The sequence below is a fragment of the Schistocerca piceifrons genome, chromosome 8 (assembly GCF_021461385.2).
Source record: "Schistocerca piceifrons isolate TAMUIC-IGC-003096 chromosome 8, iqSchPice1.1, whole genome shotgun sequence".
In the NCBI taxonomy this organism is placed as follows: Eukaryota; Metazoa; Arthropoda; class Insecta; order Orthoptera; family Acrididae; genus Schistocerca; species Schistocerca piceifrons.
Window position 1 is genome coordinate 419,947,627 of NC_060145.1, and position 23,189 is coordinate 419,970,815.

Sequence of the window (23,189 nt, forward strand, 5' to 3'; positions counted from 1 at the left end):
GGTGGAGGTTCCCTGATGTTTTGGAGTGGCATTATGTGGGGTCGACGTACACTGCTGGTGGTCATGGAAGGCGCCGTAATGGCTGTACGATACGTGAGTGCCATCCTCCTTCCGATAATGCAACCATATCGGCAGCATATTGGCGGCGAGGCATTCGTCTTCATGGACGAAAATTTGCGCCCCAGTCGTGCACATCTTGTGAATGACTTCCTTCACGATAAGGACATTGCTCGACTAGAGTGGCCAGTACGTTCTCCAAACATAAACCCTATCGAACAAGCCTGGGATAGAATGAAAATTTCTATGGACGACGCGACCCACCAACCACTCTGAGTGATCTAAGCCGAATCGCCATTGAGGAGTGGGACAACCTGGACAAATAGTGTCCTGGTGAACTTGTGGATAATATGCCAGAACGAATAGAGGCATGTATCATTCCAAGAGGACGTACTACTGGGTTTTAGAGGTACCGGTGTGTACAGCAATCTGCATCACCACTTCTGAAGGTCTCGCTGTATGGTGGTACAACAAGTAATGTGTGGTTTTAATGATCAATGAAAAGGGCGGAAATGATGTTTATGTTGATCTCTATTCCAATTTTTGTACAGGTTCCGGAACTCTCGGAACTGAGGTGATGCAAAACTTTTTTTGGTGTGTATACATCCATGCAGTGTAATCGGAGAGCGAATCTGGTACCACAAGATGTGCGAAAAAGTTCTGTATTTGACACAAATAATAATTTGGTATTTGGTTGTCTCAAGTTGATGACCTACGATATAATAAAATTTTAAAAATTCTTGTAAACAATAATGCACAGCTTAAACGTAATTCAAAGTGGCATTGCAAAAACGACCAAAGCATCTGCAATAGGTGTTTACTAACAGAAAACTACTTCCCGTCAAGCGACGGTGATATTAATCTTGAAGTGTTGGCAGAAGAGCCAACACTGTGTTGCTAGAGGAGGCCGAAATGCACGCGTTTAATTACACGCTGACTGGCGCGAGGTCTGGAACAAGGTAAAGTAATTATCCTATAAAGAAAAGAACGTAGTTCTTGGAATACTTAACTTTAATCCACAATTGGTGTACATCGCTCTTGACGGTACATGTTATAATCTCAATATCAAATGCTATGGCGCCTTGCTAGGTCGTAGCAAATGACGTAGCTGAAGGCTATGCTAACTATCGTCTCGGCAAATGAGAGCGTAGTTGTCAGTGATCCATCTCTGGCTAAGTCGGCTGTACAACTGGGGCGAGTGCTAGTAAGTCTCTCTAGACCTGCCGTGTGGTGGCGCTCGGTCTGCAATCACTGACAGTGGCGACAAGCGGGTCCGACGTATACTAACGGACCGCGGCCGATGTAAAGGCTACCACCTAGCAAGTGTGGTGTCTGGCGGTGACACCACAAATCTTGTACTTGAAGCCGAGGAACTTCAACCTGATGTAATGCTATCCATTATCTGAACATGGTCTTTTGACAGAAACTACTTGTACGTAAGTAAATACATAATATCCTTTTTATTGACTTTCAAAACAGAAAATAGAAAATAGAATAGACGCGAGCCTATGACCAAGATGCTACTATTACTCATGTCAATATGTAAAGATTTTTGCTACAGGTTGTATATTGTTATAGCAATACGTCTGAAATTACTTACACTAGGAATTATATTGGGAGACGTAAAGTAGTATATGAGTATTGCTATTTGAGGAGCAATATAGGTCTAACTGGTGATTGCCGAACTACAGAGGATGCAAAATGCAGATTCGTAACAGCAAGAAAAGCATTTATGAAACGGCGAAACTTGTTAACATGGAACATACAACTGAGTGCTAGGAAGTCTTCTCTGAAGTTTTCTATGTGGAGTGTAGCCTCGTACGGAAGTGAAGCATGGACGGTAAGCAGTTCAGACAAGAAAAGAAGAGAACCTCCTGAAATGTGGTGCTACAGAATAATACTCAAGATTATATGGGCAGATCGAACAACTAATGAAGTAGTTAATTCAACAGGAAGAAAAATTATGGAACAACTTCACTAAAAATAGGGATCGGTTCACAGGACGCATCCTGCGGCATTAAGAAATGTATGTGAACACAGAGAAGAAGGCTCTAATGCAGTAACACATTAGGAAAGTTTAACTGAATGTTGGCTGCAGTAGTTATTCAGAGATGAAGACACTTGGCACGCGAGATATTTTAGAGAGCAACATAAAGCTAGTCTTAGGGCTGAAGGCCACAACAGTTGCAAAGATTAAAGTTTTCAGAGGCGCTGAAAGAGCTCAGTAGATTACTTAGTACTTATCCGCCCACAAAGAGACCCATGTAACGCATTCAAGGTGGTAAAATCGCTGGAGACAACCCAAAAGTGAATGTTATGTTACGAAGCAAGTCAGTATTTTTTGTGAACGCAAATAACGGCGACTTACTAATAGAAATTAAAGAAATAATCTAAAACAATAGCTGACACATAGTCCCTACTCTACATGAGATACAAAGCGAACCAAATAGTAGACGACATCAATATCGAAGAAATTTCTGGGTCTCACAAAACAATCCGAAGCAAATGTCTTTAATCTTGAAGTTCGGTATCGCATTTCGTGATCTGAGATAAGTTGCTGTCGGCAGTACCGGATACCGCCTTAATAATCGAATACGGTACCACTATCTGATACAGGAAGTGACGATATTTCGAGGGATGTAGGTCTCAGATAAATAGACCGGCGTAGTTCCAGAAGTCAGACTGGGTTCTCTGCTTCTGCCGCAACTGCTGAGAAGAGTAAAGCATTCGAGATGGTGAAACAGTTTTCTGGAAAGAGCTATGAACTGGACGTCGCCAGCATGGAGAACATGGAGGCGTTTCTGGACGCCAGCGGTGAGTCAACAAAAAGCTTCAGCTTTGTCTTTGTCCTCTCCTACGAACCGTATACATCAGTCAGCAGGGACTTTAGGTCATAACTATAGGCTGCCTATCCGACAATGCGAAGCTTTGAGTTGCTTAAGAATGTAGAAGAAGAAAAGAATGTTGAAGTTTATACAATTACGCTGGAGAACAACATCTCTTATGCATGTTTATAAATACGAATTTGAGTGTGAATAGATAATTTCGTCTAAAAATGATATTTTATCAATCTTCATAGCATACTTTTACGGCCCGAAGAAAGGAATAGATCCAATTGCATTAACTATTGAGTCACATCGATAGTTTTGTTACAAGCAATAGTGAGACTAGACAAGCTTACGGGAAGGAAAAACTCAAAGCAATGTAAAGGAAATTCGACCACCACTTCTGAAAGTCTCCCAAAACTAATACTATAAATAATGTTGGTAATATTTACAGTTCCATGCTGTACAGTTACTCCCACATAAGTAACATTTTAACTACCGTACATAATGTCGCAGTTGTCTTGCAATGGAATGTTTTACATTTATGAACTACTTCTTCAGAAACTTGATAAAGAAGGTAAGGGGTACAACTTCGTTGATTCAGTGTTAACATAACCTTCTCAAGTCATGTTAAAGTTTACCTACTCCGGCACAGTATTCCACCAAGATATACTTACCATCCTTTTTAATCTCATAGCTAGATAATATGAAAACGAATGTTTTTCCAGTTTCTTCTGTCCCGCTACCATTTGTCCTATGAATTTATGTCCTTGGACCTGCCTCCTATACTCCCTTGAGCCACGTACCTATCGATTTTCCTCTCGGATTTTTGCGCTGTAGTTTTATTGCAGGCACGTTTTGTGTGCTGCGTTCTTTTACATGCCTGTACTACTTCAATCTTAACCTCCCCATTTTTTCTTGCGAGAGTTCCTCGTTTAATGTCACTGTGACTGTCGTATTTCTTATTCCGTCTGGTCTCAAGCCTTTTATGGCCATTCTCAGGAATTTCATCTTATTCGTTTGCATTTTGTCTTCCTTCTACATAGATCAACATTTACTTGTAGTGTGTTTGGTATACCATCCTCCTTAAGTTTTCGCGGTACGTGACCACGGCAAATGTTCTTTGAAGCTATTGCTGTTTCTTACCAATGCACATTAATTTCTTCACACTTCTCTCCCATTTCCCTTATGGTACTCTCAAAGTATCTCTAACGTTCCATCCTATTCAGTTAATATCCTCTCAGCCTTACTGCACGCGATCTTATTTGTGGTCTTCTAGAGGTGACCAATATCGCTCTTAAATCACCAAAGCTTAATTTCGTAACCATCCATTTTGCTGTCTCATGCGTGTAACTGCCAATGAACTGCCTGCTTATCCTCTTCTCGCATGCCAAGAAAAACATTTAGTCTGCTCCAAGCTTTCCTGTCGCTGTGCCATGGTCGCGATGAAAAGCAACTATGAAAGAGTCCCCTTTTTTGCACATATTTATGTTACAACCTGTGTTCATTGTTTCATCTTATTTAGATTTCTCCGAATCGTCCTTCTGTACTTAGCGTCAGATAGCTTTTGTGTACTGAGGTAAGACATTACCACAGCCTTCCCATCTAGATACTTGTGCTCTCGTACTCGCGCTTTTCGTGTCACAGAACATTTTCTAGTGTATTCTAGACGTGTCTTTCTAAAATTTCCATTCTGTTTCCGTAATGGAACGTAATAAATCTTCAATTGGAACTGATGACTATTTTCATCCGATAATAACGTTTACCGAGTCACTCGTCAGGTAATGCAGCGAATCAAGTAACAAAACAGGTTTATTCTCCAGAATCAGATTTTCACTCTGCAGCGGAGTGTGCGCGGATATGAAACTTCCTGGCAGATTAAAACTGTGTGCCCGACCGAGATTCGATCTCAGGACCTTTTCCTTTCGCGGGCAAGTGCTCTGCCATCTGAGCTACCGAAGCACGACTCACGCCCGCTACTCACAGCTTTATTTCTGCCAGTATCTCGTCTCCTACCTTCCAAACTTTACAGAAGCTCTCCCCTGCGAACCTTGCAGAACTAGCACTCCTGAAAGAAAGGATATAGCGGAGACATGGCTTAGCCAGAGCCTGGGGGATGTTTCCAGAATGAGATTTTCACTCTGCAGCGGAGTGTGCGCTGATATGAAACTTCCTGGCAGATTAAAACTGTGTGCCCGACCGAAACTCGAACTCGGGACCTTTGCCTTTCGCGGGCAAGTGCTCTAGCATCTGAGCTACCGAAGCACGACTCATGCCTGGTACTCACAGCTTTACTTCTGCCACTATCTCGTCTCCTACCTTCCAAACTTTACAGAAGCTATCCTGCGAACCTTGCAGAAGGTAGGAGACGAAATACTGGCAGAAGTAAAGCTGTGAGGACGGGGCGTGAGTCGTGCTTGGGTAGCTCAGATGGTAGAGCACTTGCCCGCGAAAGGCAAAGGTATTGAGTTCGAGTCTCGGTCGGGCACACAGTTTTAATCTGCCAGGAAGTTTCAGGTTTATTCTCTAACATACAAAATATAAATAACACGATTTTATAAGGCATAGTTTTTTCCTGGAGAAAGCATGTCTCTATGCCAAGGCAATCAAAATATAGGGCAATTTATCTCACATATTTCCATACCTTGCATGTATCTATATCGATTACAGGCACGAATCGGCGAAATTCTCGGTTCCCGGGAAGGAGGAACTATCTATATACATAACTAAGTTCTCACGAAACCCTTGGTGCCTGAGACCTACTCACACTAAACTAAATTTTTAAGTGTAACGAACAGTGCAGTGTTGTATTCGGTGATGGAAGTAAATGTGAGCCATGAATACGTATGTTCCATATCACCGGTAGACGCCAAACATAAGGAAGACCAGTTTTGATTTCGGAGAAACATAGGAACACGTGCTACGAAACTGAATCTATGACTTAGGTAAAACTTCTGACAGTGTTGACTGGAATACTCTCTTTGATATTCTGAAGGTATCAGAGGTAGAGTACAGGGAGCGAAAGACCATTTACAATTTGTACAGAAACCAGAGGGCAGTTATAAGAGTCGAGGGGCATGAAAGGGAAGCAGTGTATGAGAAGGGAGTGAGTGGGGTCATAGTCTGTCGCCAATCTGTACACGAGTAAGCAGCAAACGAAACAAAAAAAATTGTAGTAGTAATTAAAGTTCAGCGAGCAGAAATAAAAACCTTGAGATTTGCCGACGACATTGTAATACCATAAGAGACAGCAAAGGAAATGGAAGAGAAGCTGAATGGAATGATCAGTGTCTTGTAAGGAAGATATAAGATGGACATGAACCAAATCAAAACAAGGATAAAGGAATGTAGTCGAATTAAATCATGTGATAGAGTGGGGATTAGAATGCGAACGAGACATTTAAAGTAGTAGATAAGTTTTGTTGTTTGGGCACCTGAATAACTGATTATGGCAGAAGCAGAGAGGATATAAAATGTAGACTGGCAATGGAAAGAAAAGCGTTTCTGAAGAAAAGAAATATGTTAACATTGAATATAGATTTAAGTCTTAGGAATTTTTTTATGAAAGTATGTGAATAGAATGTAGCTGTGTATGAAAGTGAAGCATGGATGATAAGCAATGTAGGTATGAAGAGAATAGAACATTTTGGAATGTGGTGTTTGGTAAGTACGCTGCAGATGAGACGGATAGATTACATAACTAATGAGGAGGTACTGAATAATATTGGGGAGAAAAGAATTTTGTTGTAGATCCTAACTAGAAGAAGGGCTCGGCTGACAGAACACATTCTGAGACACCAAGGGACCACCAATTTAGTTTGCGAGGGAAGTGTAGGGAGGAGGGGGAGGATAAAAATTGTACAGCGAGATGAAGCGATGAATACTGTGACGAGATTCAGAAGGATGTAAGTTGCGGTAGTTATTCAGAGATGTTGACAGGATATAGTAGGATGGAGAGCTGCAACGAGCGAGTCGTTGTACTGACGACCACAGTAACAACAGAGCAGAACCAATGATGAACGGCATGTTTCTCCACATGGTTGCAAAGTAGGCGCGAGAGCATTACGGACGTATTGAACTAATAGCAGTGGAGGCCGCACGGTTGGCCCTGCGGTCTAACGCACGGTTTTCCGGGCGGGAAGGAGCGCTCGGTCCCAGCACGAATCCACCCGGCTGATTTGTGTCGAGGTCCGGTGCACCGGCCAGTCCGTGGATGGTTTTTAGGCGGTTTTCCATCTGCCTCGCCGAATGCGGGCTGTTTCCCCTTATTCCGTCTCAGTTACACTATGTCAGCGATTGCTGCGCAAACAAGTTCTCCACGTACGCGTACACCACCATTGCACTACCACGCAAACATAGGGGCTACACTCGTCTGGTGCGAGACGTTCCCTGGGGTGTCCACCGGGGACCGAACCGCACAATAACCCTGGGTTCGGTGTGGGGTGGCGGAGGGGTGAAGTCGACTGCGGTAGTCGTCGTCGCGTTGTGGACCACTGCGGCTGTGGCGGGGTCGTTTCTAGGTCCCGGTCAACACACAACACAGTACAATACAACAGAGTGGCATTTTGAATCACTAGGAGCTTTAGTGTTGAAATTCCGAGAGCATACATTCCAAGAAGAGTCGGCAATATACTACCTCCTTCGAAAAATTTTCTGCGTAAGTGCCGTGACGAGAAATTAGATAAAATGTAGCTCATACCGAGTTTATGGATTCTTGTTCATTCCATGGCCTACTCGCGAATTGAATGAGGAAGGTGGGATGTGATAGTCATAACAGAAGAACCCTCGCACCAAAGGGTGAGTTGCGGAGTATAGACGTAGATACAACAGTTAAGTTATCGGTACAAATCTTTCAGTTATCCACATCCTCCTAATGATGAGAATTGCAATTGGGAATAATACACTCCTGGAAATGGAAAAAAGAACACATTGACACCGGTGTGTCAGACCCACCATACTTGCTCCGGACACTGCGAGAGGGCTGTACAAGCAATGATCACACGCACGGCACAGCGGACACATCAGGAACCGCGGTGTTGGCCGTCGAATGGCGCTAGCTGCGCAGCATTTGTGCACCGCCGCCGTCAGTGTCAGCCAGTTTGCCGTGGCATACGGAGCTCCATCGCAGTCTTTAACACTGGTAGCATGCCGCGACAGCGTGGACGTGAACCGTATGTGCAGTTGACGGACTTTGAGCGAGGGCGTATAGTGGGCATGCGGGAGGCCGGGTGGACGTACTGCCGAATTGCTCAACACGTGGGGCGTGAGGTCTCCACAGTACATCGATGTTGTCGCCAGTGGTCGGCGGAAGGTGCACGTGCCCGTCGACCTGGGACCGGACCGCAGCGACGCACGGATGCACGCCAAGACCGTAGGATCCTACGCAGTGCCGTAGGGGACCGCACCTCCACTTCCCAGCAAATTAGGGACACTGTTGCTCCTGGGGTATCGGCGAGGACCATTCGCAACCGTCTCCATGAAGCTGGGCTACGGTCCCGCACACCGTTAGGCCGTCTTCCGCTCACGCCCCAACATCGTGCAGCCCGCCTCCAGTGGTGTCGCGACAGGCGTGAATGGAGGGACGAATGGAGACGTGTCGTCTTCAGCGATGAGAGTCGCTTCTGCCTTGGTGCCAATGATGGTCGTATGCGTGTTTGGCGCCGTGCAGGTGAGCGCCACAATCAGGACTGCATACGACCGAGGCACACAGGGCCAACACCCGGCATCATGGTGTGGGGAGCGATCTCCTACACTGGCCGTACACCACTGGTGATCGTCGAGGGGACACTGAATAGTGCATGGTACATCCAAACCGTCATCGAACCCATCGTTCTACCATTCCTAGACCGGCAAGGGAACTTGCTGTTCCAACAGGACAATGCACGTCCGCATGCATCCCGTGCCACCCAACGTGCTCTAGAAGGTGTAAGTCAACTACCCTGGCAAGCAAGATCTCCGGATCTGTCCCCCATTGAGCATGTTTGGGACTGGATGAAGCGTCGTCTCACGCGGTCTGCACGTCCAGCACGAACGCTGGTCCAACTGAGGCGCCAGGTGGAAATGGCATGGCAAGCCGTTCCACAGGACTACATCCAGCATCTCTACGATCGTCTCCATGGGAGAATAGCAGCCTGCATTGCTGCGAAAGGTGGATATACACTGTACTAGTGCCGACATTGTGCATGCTCTGTTGCCTGTGTCTATGTGCCTGTGGTTCTGTCAGTGTGATCATGTGATGTATCTGACCCCAGGAATGTGTCAATAAAGTTTCCCCTTCCTGGGACAATGAATTCACGGTGTTCTTATTTCAATTTCCAGGAGTGTAAATAAATTATCATTTTAAGTAACTCGACGAAGATATACTGCGTCTCGAAGGGGATCGATGAGAGAAACTTCTTTCGAGTCTCGGCAGGCTGAGTAATTTCTCTTTATATTGATGTTAGTTTCTGACCTGCAGGAGTCACTGATCCCACGCACCGCCAGATGGCTCTGTCAGCGAAGGACACCTTGACTCTGACACTGGAGGGTGACAAGGTCACGGATGTGACCCAGCTGGGCGAGTACAAACACGTGCTGACATACCGCCTGGGGGAGGAGTTCACAGAGGACACGGCTGGCCGCAAGAGGAAGAGCACCGTCACGCAAAGGGGCGCCGACACGCTGGTCAAGGTCGAGAAGTACGAAGACGGCAAGACCGTCACCATAGAGAAGACCTTCAGCGCCGACAAGATGGTCGCGGTGAGCCCCAACACAAAACTCCCACTCTCAGCACTTTCTGTTTTGCACCTCTTCTTGCTGTGTGTATATGTTAGTGTGTGTATGTGTGTGTGTGTCTGTGTGTCAGATAGAATGTTGCAGTATAGTAACCCATGACAGTGAGCTCGAAATCATTTGAAGAAAGTTTTGTACCGTCTGCCTCAAACTTGTGTATAATTACTGCTATAACATCTCACGTGATTTCAAATTGGTAGTGTTGCCTGATACAAGGCATAATTCCCGGTTGATAGGTTTCTCAGATTGTGGTACAAACAAGGAACTGCTCGTCTGTGAGCATCACTGTAACTTTTAATCATAACCCCTCAGGAGAGTAATATGGTTGTTTCAAACATATAAAATTTTCTTCACAGACAATGTGGTTCTAAATTGTTGGTGCATGCCCTTTCTTTGGATATTATATACTGTTTTTATGGGATCATGAGATTCTATAGAACACTGTTTTGTCACCCCATTCTCCTTCTATGGACTTACCCATTACCCGAGACATTATTACAGTTACTTGTGCTCCACCCTTAATGTGTCAAATTTACCCATGTTTAAACACAGTACCTCTAATCCATTAATTAATTTCTTCGTGATTTTATATAATTTGTATGAGGGTGGTATGATTGGTCTGGTAAAAAAGCAAGAAAAATGTTATTTTGTAAAGAAAATCACTCGCCTTATTTCTTACAGTCTCATTTGACGGATGTACGATTGGTCCAGCGATCCTCCAGCTTTTTCTTCAAATCAGAGAAATAACAACTTTCAAACTTTGAAAATTACTAGTAGACTACAACTGTCACTTCCTTATTTGATGAAAATTTCTTCCCAGCAATCCAAAGTTTCAAGTTAAGGAATGGGAAGAATTCGGGTGAATAGAATGGATGAGGAACCAATTCAAAGCTCAGTCCACGCACTTTGGCATTTTTATCATTGATGAGTAGGATAGCGCATTACCACAGAGAAGCAACACTTTTTCCCTTACCAACCTAGGTCTTTTTTTCATCCAACGCAAGTGTCAAACGATCTAACAATGAAGCATATTGTTTCTTGGGAAAGCCAAAAAACAGTGGCCATCACCTTACCAGCTGACAAAATGGTCTTTGCCTTCTTCGGCGTACTTTCACCAGCCTTTGTCCGTTGTTTTGACTACCGTCTTGAATCTGGTGTGTAATGCTGGATCTAGCTGTCACAAACGGTCACGAATCAACGCAAAAACTCTTGCTGATTGCGTTTAAATATCGCCATACATTGTACTGAAATGTTGTGCTGGATGCTTTTGGTCGAGTATGACCAATCGGTGCACCCATCTCGCACACAGCTTCATCGTAGACGATTCTCCGTGCGGGATATTACGCATTCGGTCAGTTGAGATCCAACAGACTCCGGAGTCTTACGAATTATTATTCGGCGGTCTTGCTGCGCCGTATCATGGATTTTGTCAACTGTTTCCTTTGAGGTAATCTCAACTTGACGGTCATCATGACCACGCTTAGATTCACTAAGCCAAAAGTAAATGGTCTTTAATAACGGTACAGAGTGCGCGTGCTCTTCGTCCACTTCTGTTTCGATTGCTGCGACAGCCAAGCCTTCAAATGAAAATGATTAAGATTAGCACGAATCTCAGTTTTGTTAATTTTCAGTCGCAGTCAACACAGTGACCAATTCAGACGGTTATCAACAATGAACTGTACGCTGTACGTTGTTCAAATTCTTTATACGTTCCTTAGAACGCGCCACATAAATGTTCCATTCTTTTGTGGAAATTTATCAGACTTATCACACCACCCTTGTATTTAATTACGTACCTCCACAGCTTCTTCATGTCCGTCATTTTTAATCATTAGTAAATCATTTGGTGTTCTTCTTCGCTTTCCATTTTGTGTGTGAGTGTGTGTGTGTGTTTGTGTTTTATACGTGCGTGTTTGTCATATTCATAAAATCGGATTAAAATAATTCTTACACTTGTTTTTATGTTGTATTAGTTACTGTTTGCCCTAACTCTGTCAGATGCCTTTCATTTTATCACAGTTCCTTTCTTGTGAGTATATAGCAGCAGAGTAATGAATAAACTTCCGTGCGCAACAATAAACTTTCATACTTTCATAGGCACTTCAGTGCGCACAAGTTCGTTTGTGTACATTCCATTACATTCTTGTCCTTAGCACTTTTTACTCTGGTGTACGCATTTCTGTGGTGACTTTTTCAGTTTTTAATCAGACAATCTAACCTCTTATTATAGCTTGTACGTTCTACAAAAGCTTAAAATATGTTTCTCGTGCGCCATATGTGATTTTTAGTCTGGTCCCATACATATACACATCATATTTAACTATCACTTCGAAAAATATTTGCGCTTGTTAAGTGCTCTATTAGTGTTGGTAAGAAACACCTTCTACCTTCTATTTCTGTATTTCACGCAAGCATTTAGAAATTTCTGCTTTATCCCTAGGATATCCTCGTAGATCATTGAGGTTCACCCGGAGCACAGAACTGCCACAGATTTTTAGAAGCATGATATTTGCTACAAATAGTAGTATTCGGTATGATTATACGAGCATACTTCGCCCTACAAGAGGTAAATGAAGGTTAATCTGTTCTTCAATGGAACACTGAAAACAAGAAACATGGCCCATACAGCTTTCTCTTTTCTAATTGACTAAAAAGAAACCGCATGAGCTCTGCAGTTTTTGCAGATCCTTGCAGTGTAATTCAAATACCATTCTGAAATATTTACTTGAGATGGAAGTATGCAGCGATTAGTCGTGAATAATCTGAATTTATTGCAGACCTATTTCGACTGTAGAACAGCCAGCATCTGTGCGGTCACATCAAACGTCTGTGACAACATTGGATGATGTATGCACTGAGTCCAAACCGATCTGTAATAAACTGAGCTTATCCACGACCGATCGCTACATTCTACCACTTGCAAATCCAACGGTCGCTGGGCAGGGAGACCTATGGTTTCCAAAATAAATATATTTACTTGAACCTATGAGAAACTACTCTTTAGGTTTGCATATCTCTTCATCTTTCAGTCTTCCTCCTCATACGATCGTGTCTGCGTTACTGTATTTTCTTTTTTTTCCATTCTGTCTCTTTCACATGAATCATTTCTGTATTTTTATTTTGTGTTAGATCTTATTAACTACTTGTTAATTTCATTGTGACTGTGTGACAAACTCTTTATGAGCAGTTTATTTATAAGTCTTCACATCTACTACCCAGTTAGTCTACCAAATTCCAAAGACCACCTTTTAAGTCTCAGTTCTTTTATGTGACTGCACTGAAGGAGAATAATTAAGGAATTTTTCAATAACATTAACATCTTTTTTGCCGAACAGCCAATCAGCTAATATTATCACAAAATGATATTATGGATGAGTAAAATAATAACTGGGAAACCTTAGTACATTGGTGGACAATGAAAATGTCCTTTCTTATTTTGCCAATATTTATAACGAACTTGTACTATTGCATAATGAGTGCACTTTTACTTATTTCAATCATTGTTATGTTTGCATTATTATCTTTCATATAATCATAACTAGTAATAGTTGAAACTAATAATTCTTTATGAGTTAATGATTTATAACAAATTACTTTTCTCTTTCAGACCCTCTCTGTTGGCAGCGTCACTGCGAAAAGGATTTACAAAGCAGTCTGAATTCGCCTTTCATTCGTCTAAAATTTAGTAATTTATTTCCTTTGTATATTTGCAATAAATTTTTTTTTTCAGAGTATAACTTCAAATTGAAACTCTGTTTGACTGAAATTGCTCTACCGTACCCACTCATTTGTTATATTTTAGTGCCTGTTTCCTCTTGAATGTGTCAGTATGCGTTTCCATCAGACACTCACTGTATGAATAAAGATTTTCATATCAGCGCAGCTGAAAAATTTGCAGTCACAGAAAAGACGTGGTTAAAGAGTAATCGGGAAAGTTTCATAGCAGTAAAGGGAAAGCATTCAGTAATCTCAAAACATTTAATGTCCGTTATGAGTAATTGTACAGAATAATAGAGAGAACTCAGGGGAAGGTAGTTCTAATTGATTACTTATCGCAGTTTCGAAGCTTTTCCTCAGACAATGACTGCTCCTTTAGCCAGTGCCTCGACCCTCGGCTGTAGACATATGCGCTTCGCACTGACAGTCTGGAGCATCCGTCAGAAACAGCTCTGGTAATGGCCTCTTAAGCAATTAATTTATCCTCTCTTGTTCGTATTTTCCTCTTATACCGCGAGGTTTGTTGTCGCATTGCCTAAAGAACTTTCGTGGAGTTTATACAGTGTCCACACCGCATGGGTGACACAAACGGAACTGGGAAAACTACACATGCGTACGAGTTGTCCAGTCCCCGCCCTCTGTTAACCTCTGCTCCGTGGACTCGCCAGGCGCCGGAGGGCTGACCTCTGACCCTGATGCACAGTTATTTAGGATAAATAACATAGTGTCTTATAGAGTGGATATTTACCAGTGGAAATCAGAATAACTAGTAATTATAGCAAAAATGTTTTTAAGGACAGTTCACAAGAGATGACCTGCGATGAAATATACAACGAATCAAATGCTAACATAAAATTTAATCTATTCCAAGATAAATTAATATCATTATCTGAAAATACCTTTCCACATCAGCTAATCAGAAAAGACATTAAATAACAACGTAAAAACCCATGAATCAATAGGGGGCTTAAAGTATCTTGTGAAAGGAAGAGGGAAATATATTTATTGGCAAGAACAAGCAGAGATCCTGCAGCAGCTGCACACTAAAAAAACTGCTCAAATTTACCAGAAAAATTATTAAAAAATCAAGGAACATGCAGATAAAGTCATAAATCAGTAATTCAGACGACGAACTTAAGGCTATATGGGATGTAGCGTCCTAACCACACATAAAAAGTAATAATATAATTATTTAACTCAATGGGAGAGCTACAAATGATCAGACACAGCTGGCATATATATTTAATATTAATTCCTTAAATGTAGTAGAAAGTCTAGGGACAAACAGTTCAAGAGAAAAACCACATCAGTATATTGGAAAGGTATATCTCACAAAATACAGTCATATGGATCTAATACCAGCTTCACCGTCTGTCGTTAAGAAAATTATACATCCTCTCAGGAATAAAAGCTCATCTGGTTCTGTTGGTGTTTCCAGTAAAAATTTAAAGATTTGTTCAGACATAATAAACTCAGTCTTATCTGAAGCATGTAATGCATCACAAACTCAAGACATTTTTCCACATAAACTGAAATATATGATTGTTAAACGCCTTCTTAGGAAAGCTGATATGGGAGCTGTCAGTAACTGCCGACTTGTTTCACTATCGATATTTTCCAAAATTTTTGATAAGATGATGTATTTTAGAATAGTATCTCACCTCAGTAACAATAATGTCCTCAGCAAATCACAGTTTGCGTTTCAGAAGAGTTGCTCTACTGAGAACGCAATCTAAATGTTCAATCACCAAATTTTACGAGCATTGAAGAATAAAATAGCGCCGATTGGTATTTTCTGTGACCTATCTAAGGCATTGGACTGTGTGAATCATAGCATTCTCCCAGACAACGTGAAGTTTTATAGGTTTGATGGATACCCAACGATTGGATAATGTGATATCTGCAGAAAGTTATATTTGCTAATTTAACCAATATAGTCTGGGGTCGTAATTCTGACCGGGGGGAAGTCGCGTATGGCATTTTCCAACTCCCAGTCTCAGGTCCACTAGTGTTCCTTATATATGTACTATCTTCCGTCTAATATACAACAAGCAGAAGTCATTGTTTTCGAAGATGACGCCAGTATTATAATCGAAGCACACATAGAGAAACAGAGAAGATGGTGAACAATGTTCTTAAAACTGTTATTGACTGGTTTTCTGCGATAAAATTGTCTCAACCTCAATTTTAAAATGACACAACATAATCCGTTCTGCACATCTGGAGGTACTACAACAGTAATAAGTATAACACATGGTAAGGGAACAATAAATAGGATGGAAACTCCATAAGCCTAAGGTGTCCATACTCATGAGAATTTAAACTGGAAAAGCACATTTTGGAACTCCTAAAACAACTTATTTCAGCCACATTTGCAAATCTTCAAGAGAGACAACGTACTAGGCTGACATATTTTTGCATGAAGTAACTTCATATGGAATAATGTTCTGGGGATAGCTCATTTTTAAGAAACAAAGTATTCAGTGCTCAATAATACGCTGTATGGAAAATATGTGTTGCTCACCCACGATAATCTTTCAGACATCTGTTTAAATTGTTGTGCATTCTCACAACGAAATCACAGTACATTTATACACTCAAGATGTTTGCTGTGAATAATCCACTACATTTCAAAAGGAACAATAATGGACAGAATTACAAGACCAGAAGGAAAAATGATATTCGTTATTCACATTGAGACTGTGTTTGACACAGAGAGGAGTGCATAGTGCTACAACAAAAAGTTTTGATCACTTGGCCAGCGGTATAAAATGCTTGACGGAAAGAAAAGTTAAATTTGGAAACAAACTGAAAAAGTTTCTCCTTGATAATCCTTCTATTCTACAATAGAATTTCCATTATAGTAATATGTAAAATGTGGTGGATAGGAACTATTAAGCCACGTCTGCATATTTAAAAGAAAATTTGGAAGGTTCGAAGTGTTCAGAATGTATCCATATTTAAAAATTAATTGCGATATGAATGTAAATGACTCGTTCCACATCATTACGATTAATCGTGCAAAACTGACTAACAAATCAACAGTCGACATGGAAAATTTTTGAAACCATTAAATGTGTAATGGATTTCTTACTCAGATGATATCCAATGATTAGGCCATATTCGAAGGTACACCACCCTCTTGACTGACACAGTTTGCTGTAACGATTTCTCTACAGACAACAAAATACTCCTCACGTCCTTTTACACCGGTGGATCTGCGCCTCATAACATGTAGCAGTAAGTTCCACATCACATACAGATGTCCATCACATACAGATGCCATGATACTTTTGATCACACAGTGTATTTCAACATTCCTGGTGAAAAATCTTCATTGTGGGTATGTCGTGAATGAGCGACCGTTGTGACCGAGCGCTTCTAGGCGCTTCAGTCTGGAACCGTGCGACCGCTGCGGTCGCAGGCTCGAATCCTGCCTCGGGCATGGATGTGTGTGATGTCCTTAGGTTAGTTAGGTTTAAGTAGTTCTAAGTTCCAGGGGACTGATGACCTCAGATGTTAAGTCCCATAGGGCTCAGAGCCATTTGAACCATTTTCTATGCCGTGAACACTCCCGCTTTTTGTTACATCCATGTATTCAGGACTGAACCGACACGTTCGTCGTTTAACAAACCTCATGAACCCTATCACCTCTTGAGTGGCCTTCAAAATTACCCAGTCTGAATCCCAAAAAAAAGTCTGACACAATTCGGGAAAGCTGGTTCGTCAGAAGAACCTACGTCCGCGCAGTGTGGAAGCTCTACGGAATCCGATCATCAACGAATGAGCCGAACTCGATGTGGCGTACATGAAAAAATTGAGGCGCGAGACGACTTGGATGAGGAGTGGAGAACTGAGCTATTTACGACTAAGACTGGTAGGTTGTAAACAAATTTATTTGTCAATTTTTATTTTTTCTTTATTTTTCCAAGTTCAAACGTCAGTTAGTAAGATCCTACGTCCTTTGAGTGAGCTAGGCGTGAGGTGTGAGAACCGCGCCGTCTCTACGAACAAGGCGTCTTGTCGATAGCAAGGACGTCTCACGCCCCTCAGCTGCTGAGAGTAAACGACAGAGGAATGCGGAAGCCCTGAAACAGAGATATGGATAGCCAAGGCGATCTCACTTCAACCAACACCACTGGCTGACAGCTTTTGAAACGCACCAAGTAAAAGCATCCCATCCAACAACATTCTAGACTTTCACAATCATTCAACAAAGGGTTCAGAATTTCTGGACCCACAGAATATAAAGTAGCATTTCGAAAGCCTATTGACAATAAAATAGTTGGTTGCAATGCCTTTGTTCCTTTGGAAGTGCACGCATGCCCGACGAAACAATGCATCCTTCTTGTTAACAACACACTATTTATCCGCCGATACAGGCAGCACCTCTCAGGTAAAATTCCTTCCCCTGTATGAGAATTACATAATGTGTGTAAGAGTATGTGACGCAGGAACGACGACATATGGGAGTTTGTGTCAGGCTGTGAGTTGTCCGCTTACAGCGGGAAATCTGGGTTCGAGTCCCGGTTTGGCACAAATTTTCGTGGTCGTCATTCACTTATACAGCTGATAAAATAGTTATGTACGTATTAAACACTCACAACTTAGCTTTCGGGACGTGCTCTTACTGCCTTCTTAACAGTGGGATGTCAATTCTGACTATTTGATAGGAAGGACAACCTCAGTCCGCGAGTGGAGAAGATCTCCGACCGGGCCTGGAATCGAACCCGGCCCCCTTCGGTTAGCAATAGGTCGCCCTGACCACACAACTACCTACATACCAGACATTTACACGTACCCGACCAGCAACAAAAGTCACTACACGTTAGTAGGCAGTTGTGCCGCTCTCTAAGCTACACCCTAGCTCGCTGTTAACTCCACATCAAGGACAACCATGCCAGCAGGTGTTTATCATAAGATGATACTCAATTATCGGGTGGTAGCCGTCTTACGGTAATCGGCACTAGCCGTAGCTCAATTTAAGTTTTTATTTTATAGCGGGGACTTTATCCTTTTATAACCAAGCAGATACTAGCATGATGAATCTAGCGTGATAGCACAAGCGTAGGGCAGCACTGTTCCTAAGAATCAACAATTTGCCCCAAAAGACTTAGAACTACTCTCGCTGTATGACTTTGCAGTGAGAGCTTAGGACAACCTCGATAACGAAAATACGTCCGTTGTGCCTTACACATAATGCAAGAGAACAACTAAAAATGCGCATCGGTGAGCAAAATTAAAAAGAACCATCCGGAGTACAAAATTTCACTAAACGCAAGCATCATAGGCGTCGTTCCTCTGTACCTACCAACATCCAACGTATATTAATCTGATCATCACACAGCGAAAACTGAAACACACCAATCAAGAAAATTAAGGTATCACTTTACCGAAACCCCCAATTGCCTCTCATAGTGATGCACTTTGAAAAAAATTGGCTCGAAGGCCCTACAACCTGCCTCCGTAATGGTGGAAAAGCGTGGTACCCTGCGCCCTCAACTTTGATGAGCACGATATAAATGTACCTTCACAAAATTTCGACACCAAATCAGCCTGAGGGCTGCTTTAATGAATAGGGTTAGGCAACCCCTTCGACACCCCTTTGGTGCGATGTGCCTAGTTCATGCGCTAGAGTATTCGTCACGCTGAATTGGTGTCGAAGTTCCCGACAGGTACATTTGTAACGTTCTAGGAACTCACAGGGAAATTTTCCCTTTATTTTCCCGCCCCGCACCGCGGCACTCACCACACACAAACGGCCCTTTCAGGGCCACTGACAACTCTCCGTCGCCAGCAAACTTTGTCTGCCGCCTCGTACTCCACGCAATTTCCTTCCTTTCGTCCCTCCTGACTTCGCCAGGGCACACACAGGCCGACCCCTCTCCACAAACAGACCTGCGCAACCTCCCTCCCCGGCATAAGCGTCACTCGCGGACACGGTATAAACAGACAGACAACACGTCAAAAACAAAAACTAACGTCAGCATACGGTGGAAGCCGCCGCCCGCACGCCAGTCGCGGCGCGCGCGCGCACACGCGCACACACACACACACACACACACACACACACACACACACACACACAGAGAGAGAGAGAGAGACAGAGAGAGAGGCACGCCCACCCTCCACTTCGCACCACATACCAGCCACACCCATATTAATGCTGCCCTCCCGCATCATCACGCTACAAGAGGGAGGACAACAGAAAAGATGAAAAAGGATAAGAACTCTTTGATGCTTCAGATAACGTCCAAATTCAGTCGAATGGTTTTGATAGGTTGCTAGTGGCACCACCCTGTTCACAAGAGTAAAAGTTGCAACTAAGCTAGCTAAACTGATTCTCTCTCGGATACGGCCCTCACAAAGCACCTGTACGTTCCATGCCAAGACAAATGACAGCTGAGATAACAACAGAACAACACGGTATCTCTGTGCATGTTTCCTTGCACGCGTCTAACTCATTACACTGCTACAGAAAACCAATATGACATTTCAATCATATTGTAGAAAACAGCTCTCAATATACATCTGATAGTATCAAGCACAAGCAAATAAGCTGTTGAGGACTATACCTTCAGACATTTGCACGCACAGCGAACGTAAATGTTCCCTTAAGAACAGCTGCGATCCAAATTAGATGTCCTCAGCCAGAACGAGCACCTCATTGGTGCAAATCAAACCCGAAAAATACTCTAATGACTAATTCTGTATGCGTTTGACATACGATACAACCCTAATACGTGTCACTAGCTGCTAACCACACGTCTCTGTGGAAACACCGTTGAGTCAACGTGGTACATGACTGACTATGAACACCAACACGCACTAAAAATAAGAAACAACTAACTACACTCACGCTCATAAATTAAGGATAATTGCAGAATTCAACGTTGCGCTAATAGTATATGCACATAGGGAACACACACGACACAGATCTGTAAGTCCACGGTATTGGTAATAAGTTGAGAAAACCATCTCAAAACACATGTGCTACAAAACGCCACTGTTTCCTGTGCATGCATCCCGACACCAATATGGGATACGATGACCATGCACACGTACACAGGCCGCACAACAGGTTGGCGTACTCTGGATCAGGTGGTCGAGCAGCTGCTGGGATATAGCCTCCCATTCTTACACCAGTGCCTGTTGGAGCTCCTGAAATGTCGTAGGGGTTTGAAGACGTGAGCGATACGTCGACCATCCCAGACGTGCGCGATGGGGTTTCGGTCTGGAGAACACGCAGGCCACTCCATTCGCCTGATACCTTCTGTTTCAAGGTACTCCTCCTCGATGGCAGCTCGGTGGGGCCGTGCGTTATCATCCATCAGGAGGAATGTGGGACGCATTGCACCCCTGAAAAGCCAGACATACTGGTGTAAAATGACGTCCCGATACACCTGACCTGTTACGGTTCCTCTGTAAAAGACATGCAGTGGTATACGTGCACCAATCATAATCTCAACCCACATCATCAAACCACGACCTTCATACAGGTCGCTTTCAAGTACTTTAAGGGGTTGGTGTCTGGTTCCTGGTTCACGCCAGATGAAAAACCGGCACGAATCACTGTTCAGACAATACCTGGAATCGTCTGTGAACATAACTTGGGACCACTGTTTCAATGACCATGTACTGTGTTCTTGACACTAGGCTTTACGGGCTATCCTGTGACCAGGGGTCAGTGGTATGCACCTTGCAGGTCTCCGGGCGAATAAACCATGTATGTTCAGTCGTTTGTAGACTTTGTGTCTGGAGACAACTGTTCCAGTGGATGAGGTAAGGTCCCGAGCAAGGCTACCTGCAGTACTCTGTGGCCGTCTGCGGGCACTGAATGTGAGATATCGGTCTTCTTGTGGTGTTGTACACTGTGGACGTCCCGTACTGAACCTCCTGGATACGTTTCCTGTCTGCTGGAATCGTTGCCACAATCTTGAGTAATCTTGAGATCACCCTTCGAGGTTCACGGAGGGCCTGTGCTATGACCTGCTGTGTTTGAACAGTCTCCAGTTGCCCTAGTATTCTACCCCTCATGACGTCATCAATACGTGTTCTTTGAACCATTTTCAACACACAGTCTCCATTTGCACGTCTGAAAACGTCTGCACACTTACTCGCTGCACCATACTCTGACATTCACCAACACACCTCTGCGTATGTGGACTACTGCCAGCGCCACTGTGCGACGTTTGCAGGTCAAATGCACCGCATGGTCATACCCCGAGGTTATTTAAAGCCGCAAACCGCCCACCAGAGCGTTGTTTTATCATGTATCAGCATATCCTTAATTTATGAGCATTATTTGTAGAGTGTAACACACTAGCCGATTCGTCGTTTACTATACAAAATATCGAATACCTGAGGAAACTCCTCCAAGTAATTCCGTTACGTGGGAGAACACTAGGTAGAATGCCATTTGTTGCTCTTCACAGCGCGACAGAAACTTACGCAACAAGCTCTACATTGTAAGTAGACTGTTTAGGTTTTTTTATTGGTAACGCCACCTCTGTATGAAAATCACTGGCTGTGCTGTGTGCAGTCTGTGGCTGCTTTGCATTGTTGTAATACTCGTCATTGTAGTGTTAGGCAGCTGGCTGTGAACAGCGCGTAGCGTTGCGCAGTTGGAGGTGAGCCGCCAGCAGTGGTGGATGTGGGGAGAGAGATGGCGGAGTTTTGAAATTTTTTCATGAACTGCTATATTTATATATGATGATATCAAGGTAAATACATTGTTTGTTCTCTATTAATATCTTTCATTTGCTAACTATCCCTATCAGTAGTTAGTGCCTTCAGTAGTTTGAATCTTTTATTTAGCTGGCAGTAGTGGCGCTCGCTGTATTGCAGTAGCTTGAGTAGCGAAGATTTTTGTGAGGTAAGTGATTTGTGAAAGGTATAGTTTACTGTTAGTCAGGGCCCATTCTTTCGTAGGGATTTTTTGAAAGTCAGATTGCGTTGCGCTAAAAATATTGTGTGTTAGGTTAAGCACAGTCATTTGTAATTGTTCAAAAGGGGACGTTTCATATGTCGACCCTTAGCCGAGGATACCTCACTGGAATCTTCTGATTTTTTGTTGTAGTTTGTGTAATTAGTGTAGATTTTGTTTATTGCTAGCGCGTAATTGTAGAGAAAATCTCCTTTGTAGTTGCAGTCTTTCATTGTTGTACAGTAAAACAGTTGTGGTATGCATGTAGATTTGCACCAAGTATTTCGCAGCTGCAATTAACTAGATATTATTTTCAGTGCTATGTTAATGCGTTCTCTTAATTTTGATCTTCAAATTGTGTTTTTCTGTGTTGTCGTGTGAAATACTGTGATAATAATGACGTGTGAAAAACGTAATACTAGGCTCCAAAGTAAACTGAGAAATGACAGTGAAAATGAAAGCAGCGTGTTAGCGCCACCGAGTAATGAATTAACTGATGTTCAAAGTAGTAATTTGGTAATTGTGCATAGGGAAGTGGAGCGGGCGGCAAACAATGGCGTGGACAGTGAAACAATTAGTGAAGAGGGAAGCATTATCGATCGATCGGTCGGCAACAGCTCGCCTCAGGAATCCGAAATGACAGGATACAATCTTGCAAATACTGTAGATTCAGGTTTTGCGTCCTCACCCTTTTCTCAAATAAGTCAAGACACATTTTCTGCTATTCAAACTGCGAATATTGCCGGTTCAAATGTGTTGCCGAATAGCACTGAGGAACATGTTTCAGACACCAGTGCACTGTTATTACAGTTAATGCAACAAATGGGACGAAGGCTACAAAAGTTAGACACAATAGAACAGAATCTTCTAAAGTTAGACACAATGGAACAAAA

General features: G+C 42.8%; 1 protein-coding gene across 1 annotated transcript; it reads left to right on the top strand.

The window, feature by feature from the left end:
- The first annotated feature begins 2,789 nt into the window (after positions 1 to 2,789).
- LOC124712407 (fatty acid-binding protein, muscle-like) lies at positions 2,790 to 13,311 on the top strand. The gene is made up of 3 exons (XM_047242702.1): positions 2,790 to 2,871; positions 9,340 to 9,620; positions 13,261 to 13,311. Exons 1-3 carry the CDS (start codon positions 2,790 to 2,792, stop codon positions 13,309 to 13,311), a joined length of 414 nt encoding a protein of 137 aa, XP_047098658.1.
- The last annotated feature ends 9,878 nt before the right edge of the window (positions 13,312 to 23,189 follow it).